The sequence below is a fragment of the Crocuta crocuta genome, unplaced genomic scaffold, assembly GCF_008692635.1.
Source record: "Crocuta crocuta isolate KB4526 unplaced genomic scaffold, BGI_CrCroc_1.0 scaffold4, whole genome shotgun sequence".
Classification (NCBI taxonomy): domain Eukaryota; kingdom Metazoa; phylum Chordata; class Mammalia; order Carnivora; family Hyaenidae; genus Crocuta; species Crocuta crocuta.
The window spans coordinates 4698683-4723175 of NW_027529996.1; the positions used below are offsets into that span (position 1 = coordinate 4698683).

Consider the following 24493-nt stretch of genomic DNA (forward strand, 5'->3'; position numbering starts at 1 on the left):
AAAAAAAAAAAAAAAAAAAAAAGAACCAAACAAACCAAAAAACACCTTCATTTAAAAGTGAAGTAGCTATTAGGCTAAGCAGAACCAGAGGCAAAATTGAGAATGTGCCCAAAGTATTTTAAAATATCTTATAAAATCAACTTAATGACCAATATATAAAATGTCTTACCAGCTAGAGATTCCTCATATTTAAGAATGTGCTCAACTAGGTTATCAACAAGTTGAGTACAAGCTTTCTTCACAGGTTTATATGAGGAATCCTCTTCGGACTTCAACAACTATATATGTATATATATAAAAAAAAAATCCCAGTATAATTATTCATTAGGCAATAATAATATAAACGCATTAAATGTGTCCATAAGTAATAAGCTTTTCAATTTGTAATTAACAATTAATATGGAAAATGCAAATAAACAAAAATATATAACAAATGTTTTAAAATACCTCATAAACCAGTAAGTTATACTTTCAAACGATGTTAGTATGGAATATTTAAACTGCTGTGTGTAGGACCTGAGGTAGGATATGAGAGAAATGAGAAAGGACCTTCCTTAATGCCCAATGCTAGTTGAATTATTAAAAAAATTAGAATTCTATCCCTCATTATTTCAAGTCTTTTGATATCTCAAAAAAGTAGGAGTTAATTATACTTTCTATATAATTATAACTTCATCTGAATGTACCTTAAATTTTAAAATTATAAATTGTAAAACATAAGGCTAGATTTCTTTCCTATATTATCCTTTGCCAAACTATTAATAAACAATGGTAGAAAAGTGTTAGAAATGAGAGGATGAAGAAAAAAGATCGGTCTATCTATGGCCAAAAAGTAAAACCAATTCAAATTTTTATAATCACAGGTCAACTGTAAAGTCATCTAAGGTATATTTGTTTTCTTAATACAGATTAGCTAATACAACTTTGGGCTATAAAGAAGTTGAAGTGTATATTTGATTTTCAAGAAGAGCTCCAGTGTTGTCCAATATAATCTGCTGCAATGATGGAAACGTTCTGTATCTGCGCTGTCCAATATGGTAGCCACAAGCCAGACACAGCTATTAAACATTTGAAATGTGGCTAGTATGCCTGAGGAATTAAAATTAAATACAAATAAAAATTCAAATTGAGTTAAAAAAACACGTGGCTAATATTGGATAGCTCAAGTTAAAACCTTCGCTACAAGATGCATGAATGTTTAAAAGAGTTGACAGCAATCAGAATAACATAATGCATACACTGCCCTCATCCTCTTCAATTTAAAGAAATAAAGAAGAAAATTTCAATTTTCAGTTTTAACTCTGTACAGCAAATTCTCCTTGTCCTCCTCTATAACTCAGTTCCTTAAGCAGTTATTAAAACTGCATGCTAGCTTCTTCCAGGCAGGAGCAGAAAAAAACAATCCCCTCTTCCTTATTTTTTCTTTTCTTCTCCAAGACAAAGTATACACAAAAGTATAAATACATACTGCTATGTGCCTTTTTAATTTATTTACTTACTGTGAACCCAACCCAAGAACATTTCCATACACCTTTATTCCCAAGGTACTCTCCCCTTCCCTTATTCCATTTTCCTGTTTCACTTCAAGGTAACCATTATCAGGAATTTTATACTTTTTTGCTTAAAAATGGTATAAGCTGTATACTGTTCATAATTTTGCTGGATTTTCAACTTTCTAAAAGGTATACTGGATGTAGTCTTGGCTTGTTCACTCGACATTATGTCCCTAACTATAATCCCAGTTGTTGCAAATGACTATATTTGATTCATTTTAACTGCTATCCAACAGGCTACTGTATGTCAATACTGCAACTGATCTATTCTGAAGACAGGTTAATAACACTTTTTAGTGGCATGAGCACTCTTTTATCTGTCTCCTGGCACACATATGCAAGGTTTTCTTCAGTATATACCTTGAAGTGGTCATAGGAGATAGAAATGTTAACTTTATGAAATACTGCTGTATTTTTTCAATTTCGTTATAGTATTTTCTCAATTAGTAGTAGTTTAAGAGATACTGTTTAATCCGTTTCTTCTCCATCATTTGTTATCACCTGACTTCTCAATTTTTGCCAATGAAATGGGTGTTTAAGATATAGTCCTGATTTGTATTTCCCATATTAATAATGAGGTTGGACACCCTATAGGCCATTTGTGCTATTTCTTGTATGAAATGCCTAATCATGACTTTTACCTATTTTCCTACTTGGAAAATTATATTGGTTTGTAGGAGAGGAGTTCTTCACATACTCTTAATAATGTCCTTTCTTACACATTATATGGGTATCAAGTGTCATTTCCTAGTTTGTGACTTGTGTTTTTAAGATGTCTTCTGATTAAAAAACTGTACTGCATTATAACGCAGTGAAATCCATCAATCTTTTAAGGTTAATGGTTTTGTAACTTGTTTAAGAAACTCTTCAGAAATCTTTTCCTACAGAAAGGTCAAAATATTTTATTTATATTTTCTTCTAAAAGTTTTAAAGATTTTCTTTAATCTATATGATGTGATTACTGAGTTAAAGGAGCAATCAATTCTTTCTTTTTAAATTTATATTCAGGTTAGTTAACGTACAGTGTAGTTTTGGCTTCAAATAAAAGCCAGTGATTCACCTCTTACATATGACATCCAGCACTCATCTCAAAAAGCACCCTCTTTAACGTACATCTCCCATTCAATGCCCCCCCCCCATTCACTCCTCCAGCAATCCTGTTAGTTCTCTGTATTTAAGAGTCTCTTAATGGTTTATCTCCCTCTCTGTTTTTATCTTAATTTTCCTTCCCTCCCCTTAGGTTCATTTGTTGAGTTTCTCAAATACCACATGAGTAAAATCATGTATCTTTCAATGACTTATTTTGCTTAGCATAATATCTTCCAGTTCCATCCACACTGTTGCAAACGGCAAGATTTCATTCTTTTTCATCACCGAGTAGTATTCCATTATATATATATATATATGTAATGTAATACATATTTATATACACACCCCATCTTCTTTATCAATTCATCAGTTAATGGACATTTGGGCTCTTTCCATAATTTGGCTATTATTGATAGTGCTGCTATAAACACTGGGGTATATGTGCCCCTTCAAATCAGCATTTCTGTATATTTTGGATAAATTCCTAGGAGCACAACTGCTGAGTTGTAGTTCTTTTTGAAAGAAAAATTTCTTACGGATAGCCAATTTTCCCAGCCCCATTTACTGATAAGTCTATCCTTTCCCCATTAACTGCAGCGCCACTTCTGTTTTATAGTAAGTATAAAACATATCCTATCTATGTGGAGGGTGATTTCTGGGATCTTTCTCTTGTTCCATTGGTCCAGTTAGTACCACACTATCTTAACTACTATATCTTTAAAAGTAAGTCCTTATATTTGGTAAGGCAAGTCAGTGCTCCTGCATTTTCAGAATTGACAATTGCTTTCAGTTCTCTGCTTTTCTATATATTTTTACAATCATCTCAACATATTAATGACTATTTTTTCCTTTCTTTTTCATTTTGTTATAATATTGTTTTTCTTCTTCTTTGTCTTTTCTTAAAGCAGGCTCCACACCCAATGTGGGCCTGAAATCTAGAGCCACATGCTCTATTGACTGAGCCGGCTGGGGGCCTCTTGATGACTTTTTTTTAAATGAGATCTCTTTGAACATTTTTCTATTTTGCATGATTTTCAATTTAAATTTGTAGTTTTTCTGTCAGATTTTATTCCTAGCTTATTAAAAGTTATCATTCAAAAGTATTAAATTTTATCAAAAAATTTTCCTGTGTCCCTAAAATGACTACGTATTTCTTTGTCTTTAGTATAAAATCATACACATACACACACACGCTGATGTTAAACCAGCATTATGCTTACACATGCATAAGTGCATGTATGTACATATACAGATGTATATGTGCACATATATACATCTTTATCCATCTTATTTTTGATGCATTTCAAAGTAAATTGCAGATAGTATACTCCCCCTTCTTTTTCCCCTTTGAGACATAATTTACATGAAATGAATTATACATTTGCTCAGTTTTGTTAAGTGCATTCATCATCACAACTCAAACTCCTCTCAGGATACAGACCATTAAAAAAAAAAAATTAACAGGAGTGCCTAAGTGGCTCAGTTGGTTATGTGTCTGACTCTTGATCTCAGCTCAGGTCTTGATCTCAGGATTGTGAGTTCAAGCCCTGTGCTGGGCTCCACGCTAGCTGTGAAGCCTACTTAATAAAAGAAAAAAAGATACAGAACAGTGACGTACATCTTTAGCTTATATCAGAATCATCTGGAGAGACCATTAAAATACAGAATGATGGGCCTGCCTTAGAGTTACTGAGGTAAAGCCTTAGAACTCATATTTCTAACAAGTTGCAGGTAATTTCAGTAACTTTTAGAACCACTGACATAGACAATTACCATTATCCCTGAAAGTTCCCTCATGGTGAGGCACCTGGGTGGCTCAGTCAGTTAGGCGCACAACTTCGGCTCAGGTCATGATCTCACAGTTCATGGGATGGAGCCCCATGTCAGCCTCTATGCTGACAGTGTGGAGCCTAGAGCCTGCTTTGCTGTGTCTCCCCCTTTTCCTCTCTGTCTCTGTCTCAAAAATAAAATAAAACAAAAAAAAAAAAGGAAGTCCCCTCATGTTACTTCCCAGCCAATCCCTGAACACCAGCAATCACACTTTTTTTTCAGATACAGATTAATTTTGTCTCTCCTAGAACTTCACATGGATGGAATCGGAATATGTACTCTTCTGTGTAAGGCTTCCTTCTCTCTGCATAATGTTTTCATTATGCTTAAGCTGTATGCATCAACAGTTTGTTTCTTTACAATGTGAATACTATTAAATTGTGTGGCTATATCATTTTTAACTGTTCATGGGTTGATGGAGACAGAGACAGTATTTGATAATTAACAGAAATTAAGCTGCTCTTAAACACTTTATTTAGAAACTCCTCAGCTAAATATCCAATTTCATGCCCGAAGTTCTACTTTTCACAAAACACTAGAACAAAAACTCAGCTCAGCCAAGTTCTTTGCCCCTTTTTAACAAAGACTGCCTTTTCTGTTGTCCAATAGCAAGTTCCTCATTTCTACCTGAGACCTCATCAGAATGGCCTTTACTGTCCGTATTTCTACCAACATTCTGTACATGATTATATGTATTCTCTAAGAAGACAAAAGCTTTCCCTACAGCTTCTTTTCCCTCTGAGCCCTCATCAGAACTGCCTTATTATTTTTTTAAATAGTTTATTGTCAAATTAGTTTCCACATAACACTCAGTGCTCATCCCCACAAGTGTCCTCCTCCATGCCCATCCCCCCTCCCCCCCCATCCATCAGTCCTCAGTTTTTGTCAGCATTCAAGAGTCTCTCATGGTTTGCCTCTCTCCCTTTCCCCCACCATTTCCGCCCTTCTTCTCCCCCTTGTTCCTCCGTCAAGTTCCTCCTAATCCTCCTATACGTGCAAACATATGATATTTGTCCTTCTCTGCCTGACTTATTTCGCTCAGCATAACACCCTCAAGGTCCATCCATGTTGCTACACATGGCCAGATTTCATTGTTTCTCATTGCCATGTAGTATTCCATGGTATAGATAAACCACATCTTCTTGATCCATTCGTCTGTTGATGGACACTTAGGCTCTTTCCATGTTTTAGCTATTGTGGAGAGTGCTGCTATGAACATTGGGGTACATGTGCTCCTATGCATCAGCATTTCTGTATCCCTTGGGTAAATTCCTAGCAGTGCTATTGCTGGGTCATAGGGGAGTTCTATTGTTAGTTTCCTGAGGAACCTCCACACTGTTTTCCAGATGGGCTGTACCAGTTTACATTCCCACCAACAGTGTAAGAGGGTGCCCGTTTCTCCACATCCTCGCCAGCATCTAGAGTTCTCTGATTTGCTCATTTTAGCCACTCTGACTGGCGTGAGGTGGTATCTCAGTGTGGTTTTGATTTGTATTTCCCTGATGAGGAGGGATGCTGAACATCGTTTCATGTGTCTGTTGGCCATCTGGATGTCCTCTTTGGAGAAGTGTCTGTTCATATCTTCTGCCCATTTCTTCACTGGGTTGTTTGTGTTTCGGGCGTGTAGTTTGATGAGTTCCTTATATATTCTGGATATTAACCCTTTATCTGATATGTCATTTGCAACTATCTTTTCCCATTCCGTTGGTTGCCTATTAATTTTCTGGGTTGTTTCCTTGGCTGTGCAGAAGCTCAGAACTGCCTTTAAATGTCTCTTCATAGCAGTATCACCTTTTTCTAGTAATGCCTCAAAACTTTGCTAGTCTCTACTGATTACCCAATTACAAAGCCACTTTCACATTATTTGTTTCAGCAGCATCTTACTTTTTGGTACCAATTTCTGTCTTAGCTTGGGGCTGCTATAACAAATACCACAGACTAGGTTACTTAAACAGTAATTTATTTCTCAGAGTTTTGGAATCAAGGTGCCCACATCTTCTGGTGAAGATCCTCTAGCCTGCAGATGGCTGTCTTCTTGTTATGTCCTCATATGGCAGAGAGCAGAGAGATCATCTCTCTTGTGTCTTCTAGAAGGGTTACTACTCTGATTCATGATGGCTCCACCCTCATGACCTAATTATCTCCCAAAAGCTCTGCTTCCTAACATCACACTAGGGATTAAGCTTCAACATACAAATTTTGGAGACACACAAACATTCAGTCCTAGAAGGGTTACTACTCTGATTCATGATGGCTCCACCCTCATGACCTAATTATCTCCCAAAAGCTCTGCTTCCTAACATCACACTAGGGATTAAGCTTCAACATACAAATTTTGGAGACACACAAACATTCAGTCCATAGGATTCTCTGAAGAATCCTCTTGAGGAAGGAGTCCCATGCTCTATGGAAAATATACTGTTAATCTTTTCCCCAACTTCTCCCAAAGGACCCATGGTCCTTTATCAGGTTAACTGTACACTGGAGAAAAGGAAATTATCAGAACTTTTAGGGAATATTAGATGCTGGTTCTGAACTAATTCCAGGAGACCCTAAAGATCACTGTTGCTCAGAGTGAGGGGTGGGTGTTTGGAGGTCAGCTGGTCAATGGAGGTATAACTCTGGTCTGTTTCAGAGTGAGTCCAGTGGGTCCCCAAACCCATCCTATGATTATTTCCCAGTACCAAAACAAAAAATTGGAATATACTCAGCAGTTGACAGAATCCCTACATTGGTTCTTTGATCTGTGTAGTGAGGGCTATTATGGTGGGAAAGGCCAAGCACAAACCATGAAACCAGGAAAATAGTAAGTAAAAATAATATATTAGGGACTATTGAGATTAGTGCTATCATCAAAGACTTGAAGGATGCAAGGATGGTAATTCCCACCATATTCTCATTCAACTCGCTCATTTGGCCTGTGCAGTAGACAGATGGATCTTGGGGAATGACACATGGATTGGCATAAGCTTAACAGGTAGTAATTCCAACTGCAGCTGCTGTACCAGATAAGGTATCATTACTTGAGCAAATTAATACATTCCTTGGTTACCTGGTACCTTCAGGCAGATGTTTTTTTTTCTCCACCCCCATCAAAGGTCCACCAGAAGCACTTTGCTATCAGCAGGCAAGGCCAGCAATGCACTGTACTGCACTGCTCTACCTCAGGCGTATATTAACTCTCTAGTCCTATCTTATAATTTAGTTTTCAGGATCTTGATTATCTTTCCCTTTAATAAGATTATCACCGTGGTTCATTACATTGATATTATGCTGATTGTACTTAGTGAGCAAAAAATAGCAACCACTCTATACTTATTAAGACTTGTATGTGTCAGAGGGTAGGTAAATAAATCCAACAAAAATTCAGGGGTCTTCTATTTCAGTGAAATTGCTAGGGTCCTAGTGGTGTGGGGTATGTTGAAATATCCCTTCTAAAGTGAAGGGTAAGTTGTTGCATCTGGCCTCTTCTATATATAACCAAAAAAAGAGGCACAATGGCTAGTGGGCTTTGGATTTTGGAGGCAACAAATTCCTCATTTGGGTGTATTACTCCGGCTCATTTATGGAGTGACCCGAGATGCAGCCTGTGCTGAGAGGGGCCCAGAACAGAAGAAGGCTGTGCAAGAGATCTAGGCTGCTACGCAAGCTGCTCTGCAGCATGGGTCAGATGATCCAGTAGATCCAATGGTGCCTGAAGTATCAGTGGCAGGCAGGGATACTGTTTGAAGTCTCTGGCGGGACCCCATAGGTGGACTGTATGCAGTACAAGCCGTTAGAATTTTGGGGCAAAGCCTTGTCACCCTCCATGGATAACTACTCTCTTTTTAAAAAAGAGCTTTTGGCCTCGACTGGGACTTAGTAGATACTGAGTACTTAGCCATAAGCCACCAAATTACCATGTGATTTGAGATGCCCATCATGAACTGGGTGTTACCTTACTCACCAAGATATAAAGTCGGATATGAACAACAGAAGCATTAAACAGAAGTGGTATATATGTGACTGAATGAGAGCAGGCCTATAGGGTATAAGTAAGCTACATGAAGAAGCAGCCCAAATGTCTACGGTTCCCATTTCTGCTATACTGCCTTTCTCTCTTCTAGCCTGTACCTTTGGCCTCATAAATAGTTCCCTAAGATCTATTCACAGAGGAAGAGAAGACTTAGGCCTGGTTTATAAATGGGTCTGAACGATATGCAGGACCACCCCAAAGTGGACATTTCTTTTTTTTTTTTAATGTTTATTTATTTTTGAAGGAGAGAGAGACAGAGGATGAGCAGGGGAGGGGCAGAGAGAGAGAGAGAGACACAGAATTGGAAGCAGGCTCCAGGCTCCAAGCTGTCAGCACAGAGTCCAATGTGGGGCTCAAACTCACGAACCACGAGATCATGACCTAAGCCCAAACTGGTTGCTTAACCTACTGAGCCACCCAGGCACCCCCAAAGTGGACATTTCATAGCACTATCGCCCCTGTCTGGGACATTCTTGAAGGACAGTGGTGAAGGGAAATTCCCCCAATGAACAGAACTATATGCAGTGCACCTGGCTGTTCACTTTGCTTGGAAGAAGGAATGACCAGATCTGTGATTATATACTGGTTCGTGGGCTATGGCTAATGGTTTGGCTGGATGACTAGAAAGTGGCAAGAAAATTTAGAAAAGAGGCATGTGGATAGACATCTCTGAATGCATAAAAAATATAAGGATATTCGTGTCCCAGACGAATGTTCATCAAAGAAAGGATGAGCTCAGAAGAGGAGGATTTAAATAATCAAGTGGACTGGAAGACTCATTCTGTAGGTACCTTCTCTGAGGACAGTAGGTATAGATAGAGCCTCTCTCTCCAACTACTCTTGTATTGCTCAGTGGGCTCATGAACAAACTGTCCATGGTGGCAGGGATGGAGGTTATACATAGATTCAGGAACATAGACTTCTCTTCGTGGAGGCCAATGTGTCTGGCTATGGCCACTGCTGAATGCCAGTCTGTCAGCGGTAGAGACCAACACCAAATCCCTGATGTGGAACCATTCCCTGGATGAACAGCCAGTTACTTTGTGAGCAGGCTGATTACACAGGATGATTTCCATAAGGGAAGGAGCAGCATTTTGTTCTTACTGTAACAGATACTTACCCTGGATACAGATTTGCCTTCCCTCATGTAGTGCTTCTGCCAAAACTACCACTTGTAGCTTCACAGAATGCCTTATCCACTCTCATGGTATTCTACACAGCATTACTTTTAATCAGTGAAGGAGCTCACTTGACAGAACATGGAATGGCCCTTTGAAGACTCAGGGATAGCACCAGATAGGTGGTAATATCTTGCATGGCTGAGGCAAGATTCTACAGGAGGTTCTATGTGCTCTGAATCAGCATGCAATATATGGTGCTATTTAGCCCATAACCAGGATTCACAGTCTAGGAATTTTCAAGTGGTGGAAATATAATCTCTAGTGACCCACCATCAAAATTTTTGCTTCTGGCAACTTTATGCTTTGCTGACCTATAGGTCTGAGCTCCAGAAGGGGCTTGCACCAGGAAACACAACAATGATCCCAATTGGACTCGAAGTTAGGATTGCCACCCAACTACTTTCAGCTTCTCATGCCTCTGAATCAACAGGCAAAGAAAGGATTAGGGCATTGTCTGGAGTGACTGACTGATCCTGACTACCAAGGTGAGACTGGACTACTATTCTTCAATGGAGTTAAGAAGAGTCTATCTGGAATACAGGAGACCCCTTGGGACAACTCTTAGAATTACCATCTTTTGTGATTAAAGTCAATGGAAAACTATAACAAGCCAATTCAGGCAGGACTATTAGTGGTACAGACCCTGCATGAATGAAGATATGGGTCACCTCACCATGAATGAAGAGCACGTAAGGTGCTTGTTAAAGGCAAAGGAATAGAGAGTAGGCAGTAGAAGAAGGCAGCTAAGACCACATTACAAGGTACAGAAATGAGGATTTTTTTTTTTTTAATGTTTTATTTATTTCTAGGAGAGAGAGAGAGAGAGACAGCGTGAGCAGGGGAGGGTCAGAGAGAGAGGGAGTCACAGACTCTGAAACAGGCTCCAGGCTCTGAGCTGGCAGTCAGCACAGAGCCCGACGCGGGGCTCGAACCCACGAACCGCGAGATCATGACCTAAGCGAAAGTCGAACGCTTAACCGACTAAGCCACCAGGGTGCCCCCAGAAATGAGGATTTTAATTGTCATAATTATTTCCTACTTATTTTGTTATGAATACAATTGTGTGTGTGTGTGTGTGTGTCCAGAGAGAAGAGAGGAAAAAAGAAATGGAGAAAAAGCAAATAATGTGCCCCCTCCCCCCGTCTTTTGGCAGCCCCCAGCCTGACACCATGGCTCCCTCCCACTGCTTACTTTTTTCCCCTCTTATTCCCTATCATATGACATAAAATGTATGGACTTCATATCATAGTATTTAAGTGGTGTTAATCATAGTATTCAAGTTACTGGATATCAATGAGAAGAGTAAACATCACTCAAGGACTTTACTTTTTCTTCTGGGAAAGAGAATGCATTTTCAGTTGTATGCAGCATAGCTATATCAAGTTAGATGGAACTAGGATCTTGTTATTGTTTTTTGGAAATAAAGTATGGTTTAAAGAGATATATACAGGTACCATGTTGATGAAGTGGATTTGTGATGGTTAATTTTATGTGTCTACTTGACTAGGTCAAGGGATGCCTGATTACTTGGTTAAGCATTATTTCCGGGTTAAAAAAATTGAGTACTGGTAAAGGTGTTTGTACATGAGATTCACATCTGAATTCATCAACTCAGTAAAGCAGATCACTCTCTCCAACATAGGTGGTCATCACACAATCTGTTGAGGGTCTGAATAGAACAAAAGGTAGACAGAGGAGGAAGCCAACTGTTCTCTGACTACCTGAGTTGGACTATCAGTCTCCTCTTGCACTCAAACTAGGATTTACACCATCAGCTACCCTGGTTCAGGCCTTCAGACACAATCTACTACACCAGGGGCTGTTCTAAGCCTCCAGCTTGCAGACAGCCTCCATAACCGAATGAGCCAATTCCTTAGAGTAAGTCCATTTATCTCTCCTCCTCTCAGTATCCTACTGGTTCTCTGGAGAACACAATACATATCCCTTCCATGTCAATTCCCTCCCCCTGCAATGACTCCTCTGAGTTTTTCCAATTCAGATTAGTTTTAGCCTCACTCTCCTAGAACTTCATATAAATGGAATTAGAATATGACACTTCTGTGTAAGTCTTCATTATTCTGTGTAATGTTTTTATTATTCATCTAAGTTGCTGTATGTTTCAGTAGTCTGTTCCTTGATGCTGTGGACTACTATTAAATTATATGAATATATTACTTTTCCTAATCATCCACTGGTTGTTAAAGTATTTACTGTAAACTTTAAGGAGATCTCATTTTAGATTACACAGGCCAGGAATGTATGAAACATGGGCTATTCAAGGTTTTTCATTGCCTGTATTTTCTTATAAACTACAAAAAGACGACTGAGTGGCACTAGAAAATCAATTCAGTTTCAGTGTACCCTGTCATAGTGGTTTAAACTAACTGGACTACTTTTTAGAGAAAAAAATACATATAAGGACTTTCATGATAGAAATTTTTCTTTTACATACTATTGAAAAACGACAAAAAACTGAATTCATTAAAAGTTATAAAGGCAATGAATCTGCATATATTTAAAGTGTGTGTACATGTGTGTATATATAGCATACTAACAAAATTTAGTTGGTGGATAGTTTGGTGCATGTCTGACTTTGAAGGTGTTTCATACAGTACTCTAAGTCCCTAAAAAAAAAAAATCCATGAATTGGGAATCACTGACCTGTAAGAAACTCACTCAACACAAAAATAATAAAAATGAGAAACAGCAGAAACTAAAGAGAATGGGATGTGTAAATGAGCTAATGTAGAAATAGTTAAGTATGCTAATTCTTTTTTTAAAAAACGTTTATTTATTTTGAGAGAGAGCCAGAGAGAGAGTCCCAAGCAGGCTGTATGGTGCCAGTGCAGAGCCTGATGTGCGGCCAATCCCATGAACAGTGAGATCATGACCTGAGCAAAAATCAAGAGTCAGATGCTGAACAGAATGAGCCACCCAGGTGTCCTAGTGCTAATTATCCCTTAAAAAAAAAAAAATTGGGGGGCAGATGCAGTGCTTCTGTGGCTCAGTCAGTTAAACATCCACCTTGGCTCAGTCTTTATCTCATGGTTCATGGGCTTGAGCCCTGTGTTGGGCTCTGTGCTGATAGCTCGGAGCCTGGAACCTGCTTCGGATTCTGCGTCTCTCTTTCTTTGTCCCTCCCCTGCTTGCACACATTCTGTCTCTCTTTCTTTCTCAAAAATAATAACCATTTAAAAAGTAAAATAAATTAAAAAAAAATTTTTAACTCTAACCACAACATGGGGCTCAGACTCACGACCCTGAGATCAAGAGATGCATGCTCTACCAACTGAGCCAGCCAGGCGTCCCCATGTGTGCTAATTATTCTTGAATTTCTAGTAGTCCATTCTCTACATCCTTCTTAGCCTCTCAAAATTTATGCATATATGTTGTTACAATTGTTAAGAGTGGTTATATCTCTGTTAACATGTATCCATAATAAATATTTTTTTAGCTTTATTTCTTTCATTAAACAAAATTCTGCTAGTCTAATGACTACCACAAAGTCACAGTGTTGTTGGTAAACTTAACTTGTCAGAAACTAAAATAAGAAGTTAAATAATAGGGAGAAAGGATTAGAGGACTGAAAGGACAACTAGCTAAAGAGGACTAGAAAGTAAAGACATAAAAAACATAAAACTTACTGCTACAAGATTATAAATCTAGTCATATCCCTTCTGCTTCCAACTTGCCAATAATACATACGAATATTATCTTAGATCCTTTTATGGAATAATAAATAATGACATTTCCGATAGCTACAATTAATTCTTACTCATTTATTTTAATTATTAAATAAAAAATGTGGTTGTAGAGTCTTCTAGCAATTATTACGTCCCCTTTGGAACGGCTGACATAAATATAACTAAGATGGTCACAAGGCTCTGTAATATAGAGCTAATTATTTGATTTACAAGGGAAATGATGGCAAATATATTATGTAAAATTATGAAATAAAAGATGATTTATGGTAGATGATTTATGAAGAGAGCCTAAGATATTATAGATTGAAGAACATAAGCAAATACCATGAAGATGTTTAAAAAAGCATCTTAAAAGCTTTTTAAAAGCAGCATATTACTGCACACCATCAGATGGCTAAAGTTAAAAATACTGACAAAACCAAGTATTGGTGAGAAATGTAGAGCAAATGGAACATTGCTGGTAGAAATGCAAAATGGTTCAGCTGTTTTGGAAAGAGTCTGGCAGTTTCTCACTCACCACATGATCCAGCAATCACACTTAAGAATTTACCCAAGAAAAACGAAAATACACATCCACACAAGAACTTGGCACACAAATATCCCTAGCAATATTATTCAGAATAGTCCAAACTGGGAACACAAAAGTCCATAAACTTGAGAATTCAGAAAGAAATTATGATACATCCATATTATTGATACTAGCCAGCAATAACAATTAATATACCAGCAACATTCTGTTAATTAAAAGAAAACAAATAAAAAAACCTATATGCTGCATGATTCCACGGATATGAAATTCGACAAAAGGCATTAACTGCAGCGACAAAAAGTAGACCAGTGGTTTCCTATGTCCAAGGGAAGAGGACCACGTACAAAGAGGCACAAAGAAGCTTTTAAGGGTGATATTCTATGTATATCTTGAAAAAAACAACTTTGGTTGACTATTAAAAATATGGTTAGTTTTATTACTAAAAATACTGTGAAACATACAGAAATGAACAAAAACAAATGGACTTAACTAGACAACAGATTGTTGATATAACAGAAAAAATTTATTTCAAGATAGATTTATTTTTTAAAGTATTTTTTTAATGTTTATTTTTTAATTTTAAGAGTGAGAACACAAGTGGGGGATGGGCAGAGAGAGAGAGGGAGAGAGAGAATCCCAAGCAGGCTCCGCATTGCCAGCATGGAGCCTGACCCCACAACTACGAGATCATGACCTCACCCAAATTCAATAGTTGAATGCATAACTGACTGAGCCTTCCAGGCACCACATGATAGACTTTTAATAATATATTTTTAGTGAGCTATATATAAAAGTAAATGCAAAGAAGTCAAACTGTATCTAATAATGTTACTGTTAATATTAGTAGGGCAAAGCAAATAAGAAGTTATGTTCCTTTCCTTTGGAACTAAGATTTTTGGCTTAAAGGAAAGAATAAAATCAAAGAAGGAGACTTTCATAATCTTAAATTTGAATAAAAAATCAATATAAATTCTTGATTAATTTTTGCCTTTATAAAAAATACATATTTTCTAGCTCTATCTTCTGAAAAAGGCTCAAAGCTATGAAAACCCATTAGCAAAGAACATCCATGGCATCCAGATTCTTCTACCCAAAGGGATTAGGGCTCTTTGGAAAAATGGCTGATTTCAGGTTTGGGACAGAAAATATACAAGTCAAGTCTAGAGCACCTTGTAGAGGCAAAAAGTAATCAGGCAAAGAGTAACAAGGTTATCTCAAGAGGATACAAGACTAACTTGGAGGGACTACCGCTGGGCAAAGATGGGACAATCTAAACTTCAAAAAGAATTATGATTATAATAAATTAAAATACAAAGGTATACAAATCTATTCATTCATACTAATATTACGAAATGAACAGACTCATTGTAGTAAGTGCGCCAGGTTGACAATACCTAAACTGAAAGATCACTGAAAATGGGATAACTAAATATTATGTGCTTCCTCATATGATGCTGTAATATTCACATTGTCTATGAAGTATTCTTGTCCCCTGCTCCCCAAATTGAACTTCAATATCATTAAGGTTCTAGGTCTAATGAAGAGTTTACAGAAAAAAATGGTGAATACAGGAACAACTTAAACATTAAAAGGAAAAGATCTATGAAGTCTAGAATGTAGGATATTCTATAGGAAAACACATTTCTATCTCTATAGGAAAAGAGGCAGTGAGGGGTCGACTATCATAAATTAAGGGATATAAGAGCTTTATCAACCAAAGCAACTGCAAACTAACTATATAAATACATTTTTGAGACGATTAGGGAAATATGAACATTGAATGGCATTAGATGTTGGGGGGATAACGTATTAATATTTATTTTGATATAGATGATAATGATATTCTCATTTTTTTTAAATAATTTCTGTTAGAGACAGACACTAAAATGTTTATGGTGAAATGATATAAAGTATGAGATTTGCTTCAAAAGTATTACAGCCAGAAAATAATAAAAAAACGAAAGGAGAAGGATTAGAGATAAAATAAGACTAGGGAAATGCTAACAATTCTTGAAGCTGGGTGATGGGTACTTCGATCTATTTAAAAATTTCTGAAATAAAAAAAAATTCAGGAAGCAAAACATTCCCATTTATGAAATTTTTCAAGAACACTAACTGTGGTTTAATTCTGCACTATTATAGGAAATTCTACACATTTTATAACAAGTCAAATAATGTAAATATATATTCAATGCAATCTGTAAATCTATTTCTAAATCTCATGTCTATCATATAGATTAACAGGATAAGAAAAGAACTGCCCTTCTATTAAATTTCATGTTATCTGTTATCAGGAGTCAAAATAACACTCACGTTTTGAAGGAGTTGCTCAAACCAGTCATATCCAGTATCTCTGCATGCTGCAACCTAAGTAGGAAAATATGGTGAAACTATCAACATTAGAAATTTACTTAAAAGTCTGAAAAACAAAAAAATTTTGCCAAGATTTAGCCTGAGGTATATAAATGTCTCATTCTTCTCAATTTAAAAAATTATTTTTAAAGTAAACTATTCTTTTAGTAAACCAATGATTTATCAATATTAAATAACTTTGTTCTAAAAATAGAATATATTCAAGACATTAGTTTAATGAATTCAAACTAAATATGGTATTACATGGAAAGTGGGTTGGGGGATGAGGAGTGAAATAGGTGACGGGGATTAAGGAGGGCAGTTTTGTGATGAGCACCAGGTATTGTATGGAAGTGTTGAATCACTATATTTACAACTGAAACTAATATTACACGTATGTTAACTAACCAGGGTTTAAATATAAACTTACAATTACGGTACTACATTTTGAATCGCAATTTGTATTGGTCAGAAAAATGTGTAAGGTTTAAAACAACACAAATAGAAATGTGTGCTTATTATTTTCCTCCTAGATAACAGATATAAAGATAGTGAAAGAGAGATGAACCTGTGATTGATAATAGATAATTTATGTTCAAAACATTAAAAGTATTCTGGGCCAAAAACGTTTATTGTTCATGTGTATAATTAAACATAATGAAACTAATCTTAATCCATGTTTCCTGAAAAAGTACTGGCTCATTTTAGGTTGCTATCCCTGGGCTATTGTTACCTATTCATCTACTTTGCTTCCCCTGCCTGTTTTCAATCACTGGAGGAATCTGGAGAATTTCAGTATCATTGCTTAAGCCAATGAATGTTAAAGAGTAGGGCTATGCAGAAATACCAATCTCATTTTCCTTGCCTCCGCTGAGTTGAGTATCTCCAGAAAGTAAGGGAAGTACAACTGACCCTTGAATAATGCAGAGGTTAGGAATCAGCACACAACTCTGATTCTCCCAAAACTTAACTTTTAATAGCCTATTGATGACCAGAAACCTTACCAATAACATAAAGTTGATTAACACATATGTTAAATGTATTTCAGACTATATTCTTAAACTAGAGAAAAAATGTTATTTAAAAACCATAAAAGAAAATACATTTACGATACTATACTGTATTTATTGAAAAAAACCCATGTATAAATGGATCTGTGTAGTTCAAGGGTCAACTGTAGTATTAATGTCAAGATTAACAAATATCTAATCATTGTCTCTCTCTGTGTAAGAGGGGGGAGGCCTCAACTAGGTTTGTACCCACAGGGACCACACACTTGTTCAAGTCCTTACCACATCAGTGATGTTTAAAATTTTCCTCGTCATTGCTTCTTTGTCATTGTGTGGAGTTGGAGTAAACCACAGTTTTTGGAATGTTTCATTTACTAATTTCTAGAAAAAAGAAAATTTCAAACTACACAACTACACCAAACATGGCAAAATTCTCAATCCCAAATTCTCATTAAAATCCAAATAAAGTTGGGCACCTGGCTGGCTCTGTTGGTAGAGCATGCGGCCCATGATCTCTGGTCAGGAGTTTGAGCCCAACACTGGACAAAGAGCTTACTTAAAAAAAAAAATAAATAAAAAGCCCAAAACAAAGCTATAAATAACGAATCAAAACACAAATTACCAGAAAATTCTGGCACGAATTCCTCAATTTTTGAAAACAATCATCAATTTTTCAAAACATAATCTTTTTCAATGGGTAAAAATTTTAAATAGGTGATAGCTGCATAGTACACAGTTTATTTTTTAATATTTATTTATTTAATTTTTGAAAGAGAGAGAGAGAGGGAGAGAGAAGGAGAGCATGAGCAGGGGAGGGGCAGAGAGAGCGGAAGATACAGAATTGAAGTGGCATCGAGGCTTCACACTGTCAGCACAGACCCCAATGCGGGGCTTGAACTCACAAAATATGAGATCATGACCTGAGCCGAAGTCGGATACTTAATGACTGAGCCACCTCCCACAAATGTTTTTGATCAAACTAAAAAAGGTTTTTGCTACTTTTCTGGGGTGGGGGGTGGGGGGAGGGAGTAGCTGCTAAAAAACTCCAAAACAAACAAACAAAAAAATGCCGGGCCAATCATATACATATAAATTCACTAATGAACTCAGGTTTAACTTGCAACAAAGTATTTAACTTAGAAAACCAAGTACATACCATTTGAAAAATAAAATAACTTTAATTTGATAATAAACTTGCTGCATATAATGTAATTACTACAATCACATTAAATATAATTGAATTGGATGAGAGAGACCAGATTTTATTAATATAAAATCTTGAAACAAAAATGTATGAAAGTATGTCATTTTTGAATTGATAATCTAAAAATACTGATTTGCTTGTAAAGGTTTTGCATACAGTTACATGTACTTTACATATATTTTACAAAATTTAGCTACAATAAACATTTAAATTATTTAAAACATTAAGGATAAATGAATTTTAAAATAGTTATCATTTCATCTTACCTTAATGCCCTCTTCATCATTGACTCTGCGAATCATTTTTACACACATTTCTGTAATTTTTGGAAATGTTGGTTGCTCAATACAGATGTCTCTTAGAATCTTTATTACCCTTTTTCTGACACTGATACCAGTATCCTAAGAACAGAAAAGTATTTTTAAATATCAGAAAACTCAAGATGCTCAGGTGTATGAAATGTGCTAAAATGAAATCAAAAAATAAATACCAACAGGCAGTATATTGAATATTTATTAACATGATAAAGATGGTCTATATATTTCCTCTTTATATTCTTTCTTATTAACGTTACAATAAATATGGGTTACTATACTGTTTTGCTTTTATATGATATCCAACACATTAAAAAATATTGAGTAACACAGAACATGACACTAGAATATAAACTTGAAAAATTAAATGGGATAACAAATATAAAGCTTTTAGAATAGCGAATAGTGCCTGGCACTTAAACAGCATATGAAGTATTCTTAACAAAAATGTTAAACTTAAATGTAATCAAACAACTGCCACTATGAGGAAATTAACAAGACTGACTTGGTCTTTTTTTAAAAAAGTTTTATTTTAAGAGAGAGAAAAGAGCACGTGTAAGTGGGTAAGGGGCAGAGAGAGAGAGAGAGAGAGAGAGAGAGAGAGGAACCCAAGCAGGCTGCGCATTGTCNAATCTAGAGCCAAATGCTCAACTGACTAAGCCACCTAGGCACCCCTGACTTGGTCTTTTTAAATGTAATGGGGGACGTTTATAAAACAGAGTACTCTAAAGGAAAACTAGAAATCTCCCCTCACCCCAATTGTTGGGACAATTGGAGAATCGAATGTCAACTGGTTTTTAGAGGATATTCAGGGAGTGTTAGTTTGTTTGGGTGAGATAATAATTTTTTTATAAGGACAGTACTTTTTGGAGAGGCTAGCTGAAGTATCCATGGAAGAGGCAGCAAAACATTTGTGATTTAATTAAACTAATTTAGCAAAAAAATATAGATGAAATATGGTGTTAGAGACATGAGTATTCATTGCACTATCACTCTTCACAAATTTTCATAATTAAAGATTTTTAGAAATGAATAAAAAGCACTGGACATTTAATGTGCAAAAGTATTTCCATTATATAGTCTGACAATCATGAAACTATTTTAAGATATATTGCTTGAGTAGATGCTATTAATTTGAGAATCCTATTGATTTTGCCTTTCATTCTTGAAAAGGCTAAGGCACTAATACGCAAACATTTATTCTTTGTTTCAACGAAGATTTTATGCTAGTTGAAGCTGTAATTATCTTTAACTCTTTAGATTTAAATATTTAAATATTCTGACACTAGACTAAAGGTGATAAACTCCTGTCACTGTAGGAATGCCTAATCTTGTGCCTAATGCATTTCTTTTGAGTTACAAAAGTCAACATGCTTGCAGTGGCTGATGTGATTCCACTGATATTTTGTAATACCAATGTTTCCTGTTTCCTTTCATTTTCTAGGGAAAAGCTTCAGAACCAGAGATTACATGACATACAAGAAAGGAGTATCTTAAAACAGTATTTTTTTAGTTTGTTCTTAAGACTCAAATGGCTTTCTGGTTTAATATGCACATATCTAAATCTTGCCATGATTCAGCTTTAAGGAAACGTGCAGATACACACAAAGAATCCCAAAATATTGTCAGATACCAAAATTCTGCACTTAGTTCTCAACGAAATAATTCTTCCTATTTATATACATCCATATAAATTTAAATTTATTCTAGGTTCCTATCCAAAATATTTATGCCATTGTAGTTCCTATCATTTACTCATTGTAAACTTGAATCATTAAAACGCAGTAGTAACTGAAAAAAGGAGTCCAATTTTCAACAATGACTTGTTTTATAATATTGAGCAGTCCTCCTCTTGAAAGATGTCCTTCAGGGCACCTGGGTGGCTCACCTGGTTAGGTGTTCAACTTTGACTCAGGTCATGATCTCACAGTTCGTTGGGTTCGAGCCTCATGTTGGGCTCTATGCAGACAGCTCAGAACCTGGATCCTGCCTCAGATTATGTGTCTCCCTTTCTTCTCTGCCCCTCCCTGACTCGTGTTCTTGTCTCTCTCTCTCAAAAAATTTAAAAAAAAAATAAAAAAAAGAAAAAAGAAACATGTCCTGCTTTAGTTCTTTCTTTGGGCGTGTGGCTGAGCTAGGCTTGAAATCTGTGCCCCCTTCCCCTGTTGGCACTGTCCAATCATTAGGATCCTTAGCTTAGCTCAGGTAGGGTAGGAATGGAGGATCTTTTTTCTCCTTTCTAAATCTGGGGGACTAGAGATTAGAACCTGCCCAATGTTCTGGGCTGTCCAGCCACCACTTTCTGGATCTGATTCTTGGCACCAGGAGTACCTATCGGCTTTCCCCTGTCTTCCAACCCACTGTATCAGCACTACAGACTTAAAACTTTCGCTTTTAATTTTCAATTTGATTTAAACTGTCTTTAGGGGGTGTCTGTAAAATAAATATGGAAAGGTTTTCTAGGGCAGTGGGGGGAACATGTCCTCCTTTAAAAGTTGCTATAGTATAGAGACTAGGCAATATAAATATGTAACTGATATTTTTCCAGCTTAATAATTAAATGTGAAACAAGAAAGGCAAAATTATATTATGAATCATAATAAAAATGACCAAACAACATACCAAAATTCTTTCAATCAGCATATCATAATACTGCTCAGCAAGCTGAGGTCGACAAAGAACAAATCGACCTAATAATTCTACTGCTGCTTCTCGAACACTAGTGGAGTTATCCATTAATCGTCCATGAACTCCTCGCTGCATATCAAGCTAAAGGAAAATAAAGAAAATATAAATTATACTACTAAGTAGAGCTAATATTTTAACTTGAATGCAATATTCAAATGAGAACAATCATTTGTGCTCTTCTTTACCCTTGCTAGAATACTGGGGTCTACAGCAACAACCTCAGATAAACACTTCATGGCTTTTGTTCGAACGGCAATTGCATTTTCACCAAGAACTCGAAGGATCTGCCAAGCAAACATAAGTATTTTCATAAATTTTAGAACACATAACATTTAACAAAATATAGCATGAAAATATGCAAAAGAAATGAAAAATAAATATTGGATTTACCTTCCTTTAATTTTTATATGAGTAGAAGACATTATCTTATTGATCCAAAGTTTTAACTTGAAGGTCAGTACAGTAACTCAGGCATTCTATACTGTAGGGCCTTTTCATTATCCTGGCATTCTCAATTAAACCTGTTCTTTTATCGCTAGGCTTCACGTGCAAGAACGTGTAGCTCCACTAAAACCTTGCTATGAGTACCTAATTCAGGATATTTAGTATTATTTAGGTAATAATTTGGTAACTGAATAATTTATTTTTATAACATCAACCAGTCATCAGATATATTTATCTGGTATATTTACACATATATCCATTTAGCTATAAAACATGAATCAATATGTAAAAGGGATGTAAAAAAAAGACATCTTAACAAATATGGGACAGAGAAACAAATGCTACTCTTATGATCTTTTAAAGTGAATAGACATCATACACTACATACACTATTCCATAAATATCCATAATTAGAAAAATCAGTATCATTGTACAAGGAATTCTGGTCTAGTTTACCTGTGTCAAATAAATATCAAAGCTCTGGGCAAACGGCCTCATAGAGGCCAAGTATCGAACAATCAAACAAGCATCATCATAGTCCACAGTATCAGAGTTCATCCTACAACAAAAAGTCATTAAATTATAATTTATTTATTTTGCAAAATAGATAGATATCAAAGAGACAACTAAAAAAGTAAAGATGCTTTTTCTCTGGATCTTACTTTAATGTGCTGAACTGAGAAGGTGTGGTTTTGATAATGCTTCTAAGAAACTTTTTCCGGTTTTCAGCTCGATGCATGATTTGACCAGTTGTCTCAACTTCCTTCGCATGATGGGCTCCTTCAGATGATTCTTCATCTTTTTGTGATTTCATTGCTTTTTCTGTTTCCAGAGTTGTGTCACGGAACCACTGGGCTATATAAAATTTACGAGAAAACTGAAAAGAAAATAGATAAGACCTGAAGTTGGTGAAATTAAAAGAATTTTTAAATGAAATTTCTAACCCACTGATAAATTGCTTACTATCAGGAATAAATATCAGGTGTACGTTAAAGCAACTTCCAGCAGATAAAAACAGATTTTAAGAAAGCTAGAAGAAAATAGTTGGGGAGAGGGAGTCTTAAGAGAGACTCTTGAATGCTGAGAACAAACTGAGGGCTGATAGGGGTAGGGGATAAGGGAAGGGGGGGGTGATGGGCATGGAGGAGGGCACTTGGGATGAGCACTGGGAGTTATATGGAAACCAACTTGACAATTATTAAAAAAAAAAGAAAGCTAGAAGATTTGAATATCTGAATGACAGAAAACTTATTTTACTTTGTCTTAATACTTGTGTTAATGATGTCAAAAGATTAATTTGATAAATACAGCTGTATTAAATCTAGAATACTAATATCAATTACTTAACAAAGGAAAGCATCACACTTAGGTCACTAAAATTGGACAGATGACAGCTCAACTGGAAAAGTTGAGAACAATAGGATAAAATGCCAAAGGTAGAAGACTCCAATTACTTTCAAAATACCACCTTACTTCAAGAAATACACAGCCAATTATTACTGAAATATTTTAATATGGAGGTACACCTATTATCTGTTTCTTTTAATGCAGACTAAAAGCCTGCAGCAGTTGACTGAATAGCTTAGTTACCTCTAACCTCTTTAGACTGCATATCCCATTAGTAAAAATAAAAATTAAAAAGTACACTGGGGTGCCTGGGTGGCTCACTCAGTTGAGCGCCTGACTCTCGATTTTGGCTCAGGTCATGATCTTGCAGTTTGTGGGATCAAGTCCAATATTGGAGTCTGCACTGACAGTGCAGAGCCTGCTAGGGATTCTCTCTCTCCCTTTCTCTGCCCCTCTTCCACTCTCTTTCTCTCAAAATAAATAAACTTAAAGCAAAGTGTCCTAATACATGCAGTGTTTTCTAATACAGTTTATAAGTCTTATATATGAGCCTATTATACTACTAATTTTGATATACAATTTACATAAAAATAGAATTAAGGATAATACTTAAGAAATATACACATAAAATTCTAATACTTTTTTTATACGCTCATAGATCATCTCAAGCACCACCTGGGCCATGTCCACTCTGAAGAGCAATGACCTAGGTCAGTCTCAAAAATAACTTACAAAAAGATTTCTCCTTGTCACACCATTTTAGTATAATACATATCTGTACCAGAATTCCATGTAAGACAAATCAATCTGTAACCACTCTCTTTAATTTACATCATCAACTATCCCTTTGTTTTAAAAATCAGTATTCCAAACAACCTTCCTCTTATGACACTTCCCAATTTTCTTTCAGATCCTTTGAATTTGATGTGTTAACTCCAAAAAAGGGAGAAAAGATTGTTACCACTAGTGAAGGATCAGTCTCAGTGTTTTCATCCAGGTAATCAAGCAATGCTTTTTGTAGCTGTTGTATTTCATCTTCTCCTCCTGAAACCTACAAAATAAACAAGTAAGAACAAAAATGATATTACTAGTGTATTTTAATAATTTATCTAGTTGTAAATACAAATCTAGGGAAAAAACTGATAAATGATAAAAAATAAAAATATAAGTATAGCAACTAAAAGGAAAAAGAAGAACGCAATTTCATAAAAAACATTTGACTGATAGCTGAGA

The 24493-nt window shown here is 36.0% G+C and overlaps 1 protein-coding gene across 4 annotated transcripts in view; it reads right to left on the bottom strand.

Annotated features, from left to right (window-relative positions):
* Positions 1-24493, bottom strand: part of NIPBL (NIPBL cohesin loading factor) — a 117847-nt gene that overhangs the window by 24182 nt on the left and 69172 nt on the right. For 3 of the 4 annotated variants that reach the window (XM_077763479.1, XM_077763478.1, XM_077763481.1), the window contains 9 exons: positions 24222-24311; positions 22576-22790; positions 22370-22472; positions 21655-21753; positions 21404-21550; positions 18734-18868; positions 17546-17644; positions 16215-16268; positions 170-278 (listed from right to left, as the gene is read on the bottom strand). In XM_077763479.1, the coding sequence (XP_077619605.1) occupies positions 170-278; positions 16215-16268; positions 17546-17644; positions 18734-18868; positions 21404-21550; positions 21655-21753; positions 22370-22472; positions 22576-22790; positions 24222-24311 (1051 nt within the window). The remainder of the gene's footprint in view (positions 1-169; positions 279-16214; positions 16269-17545; positions 17645-18733; positions 18869-21403; positions 21551-21654; positions 21754-22369; positions 22473-22575; positions 22791-24221; positions 24312-24493) is intronic. The other variant, XM_077763480.1, reaches the window with a different exon arrangement.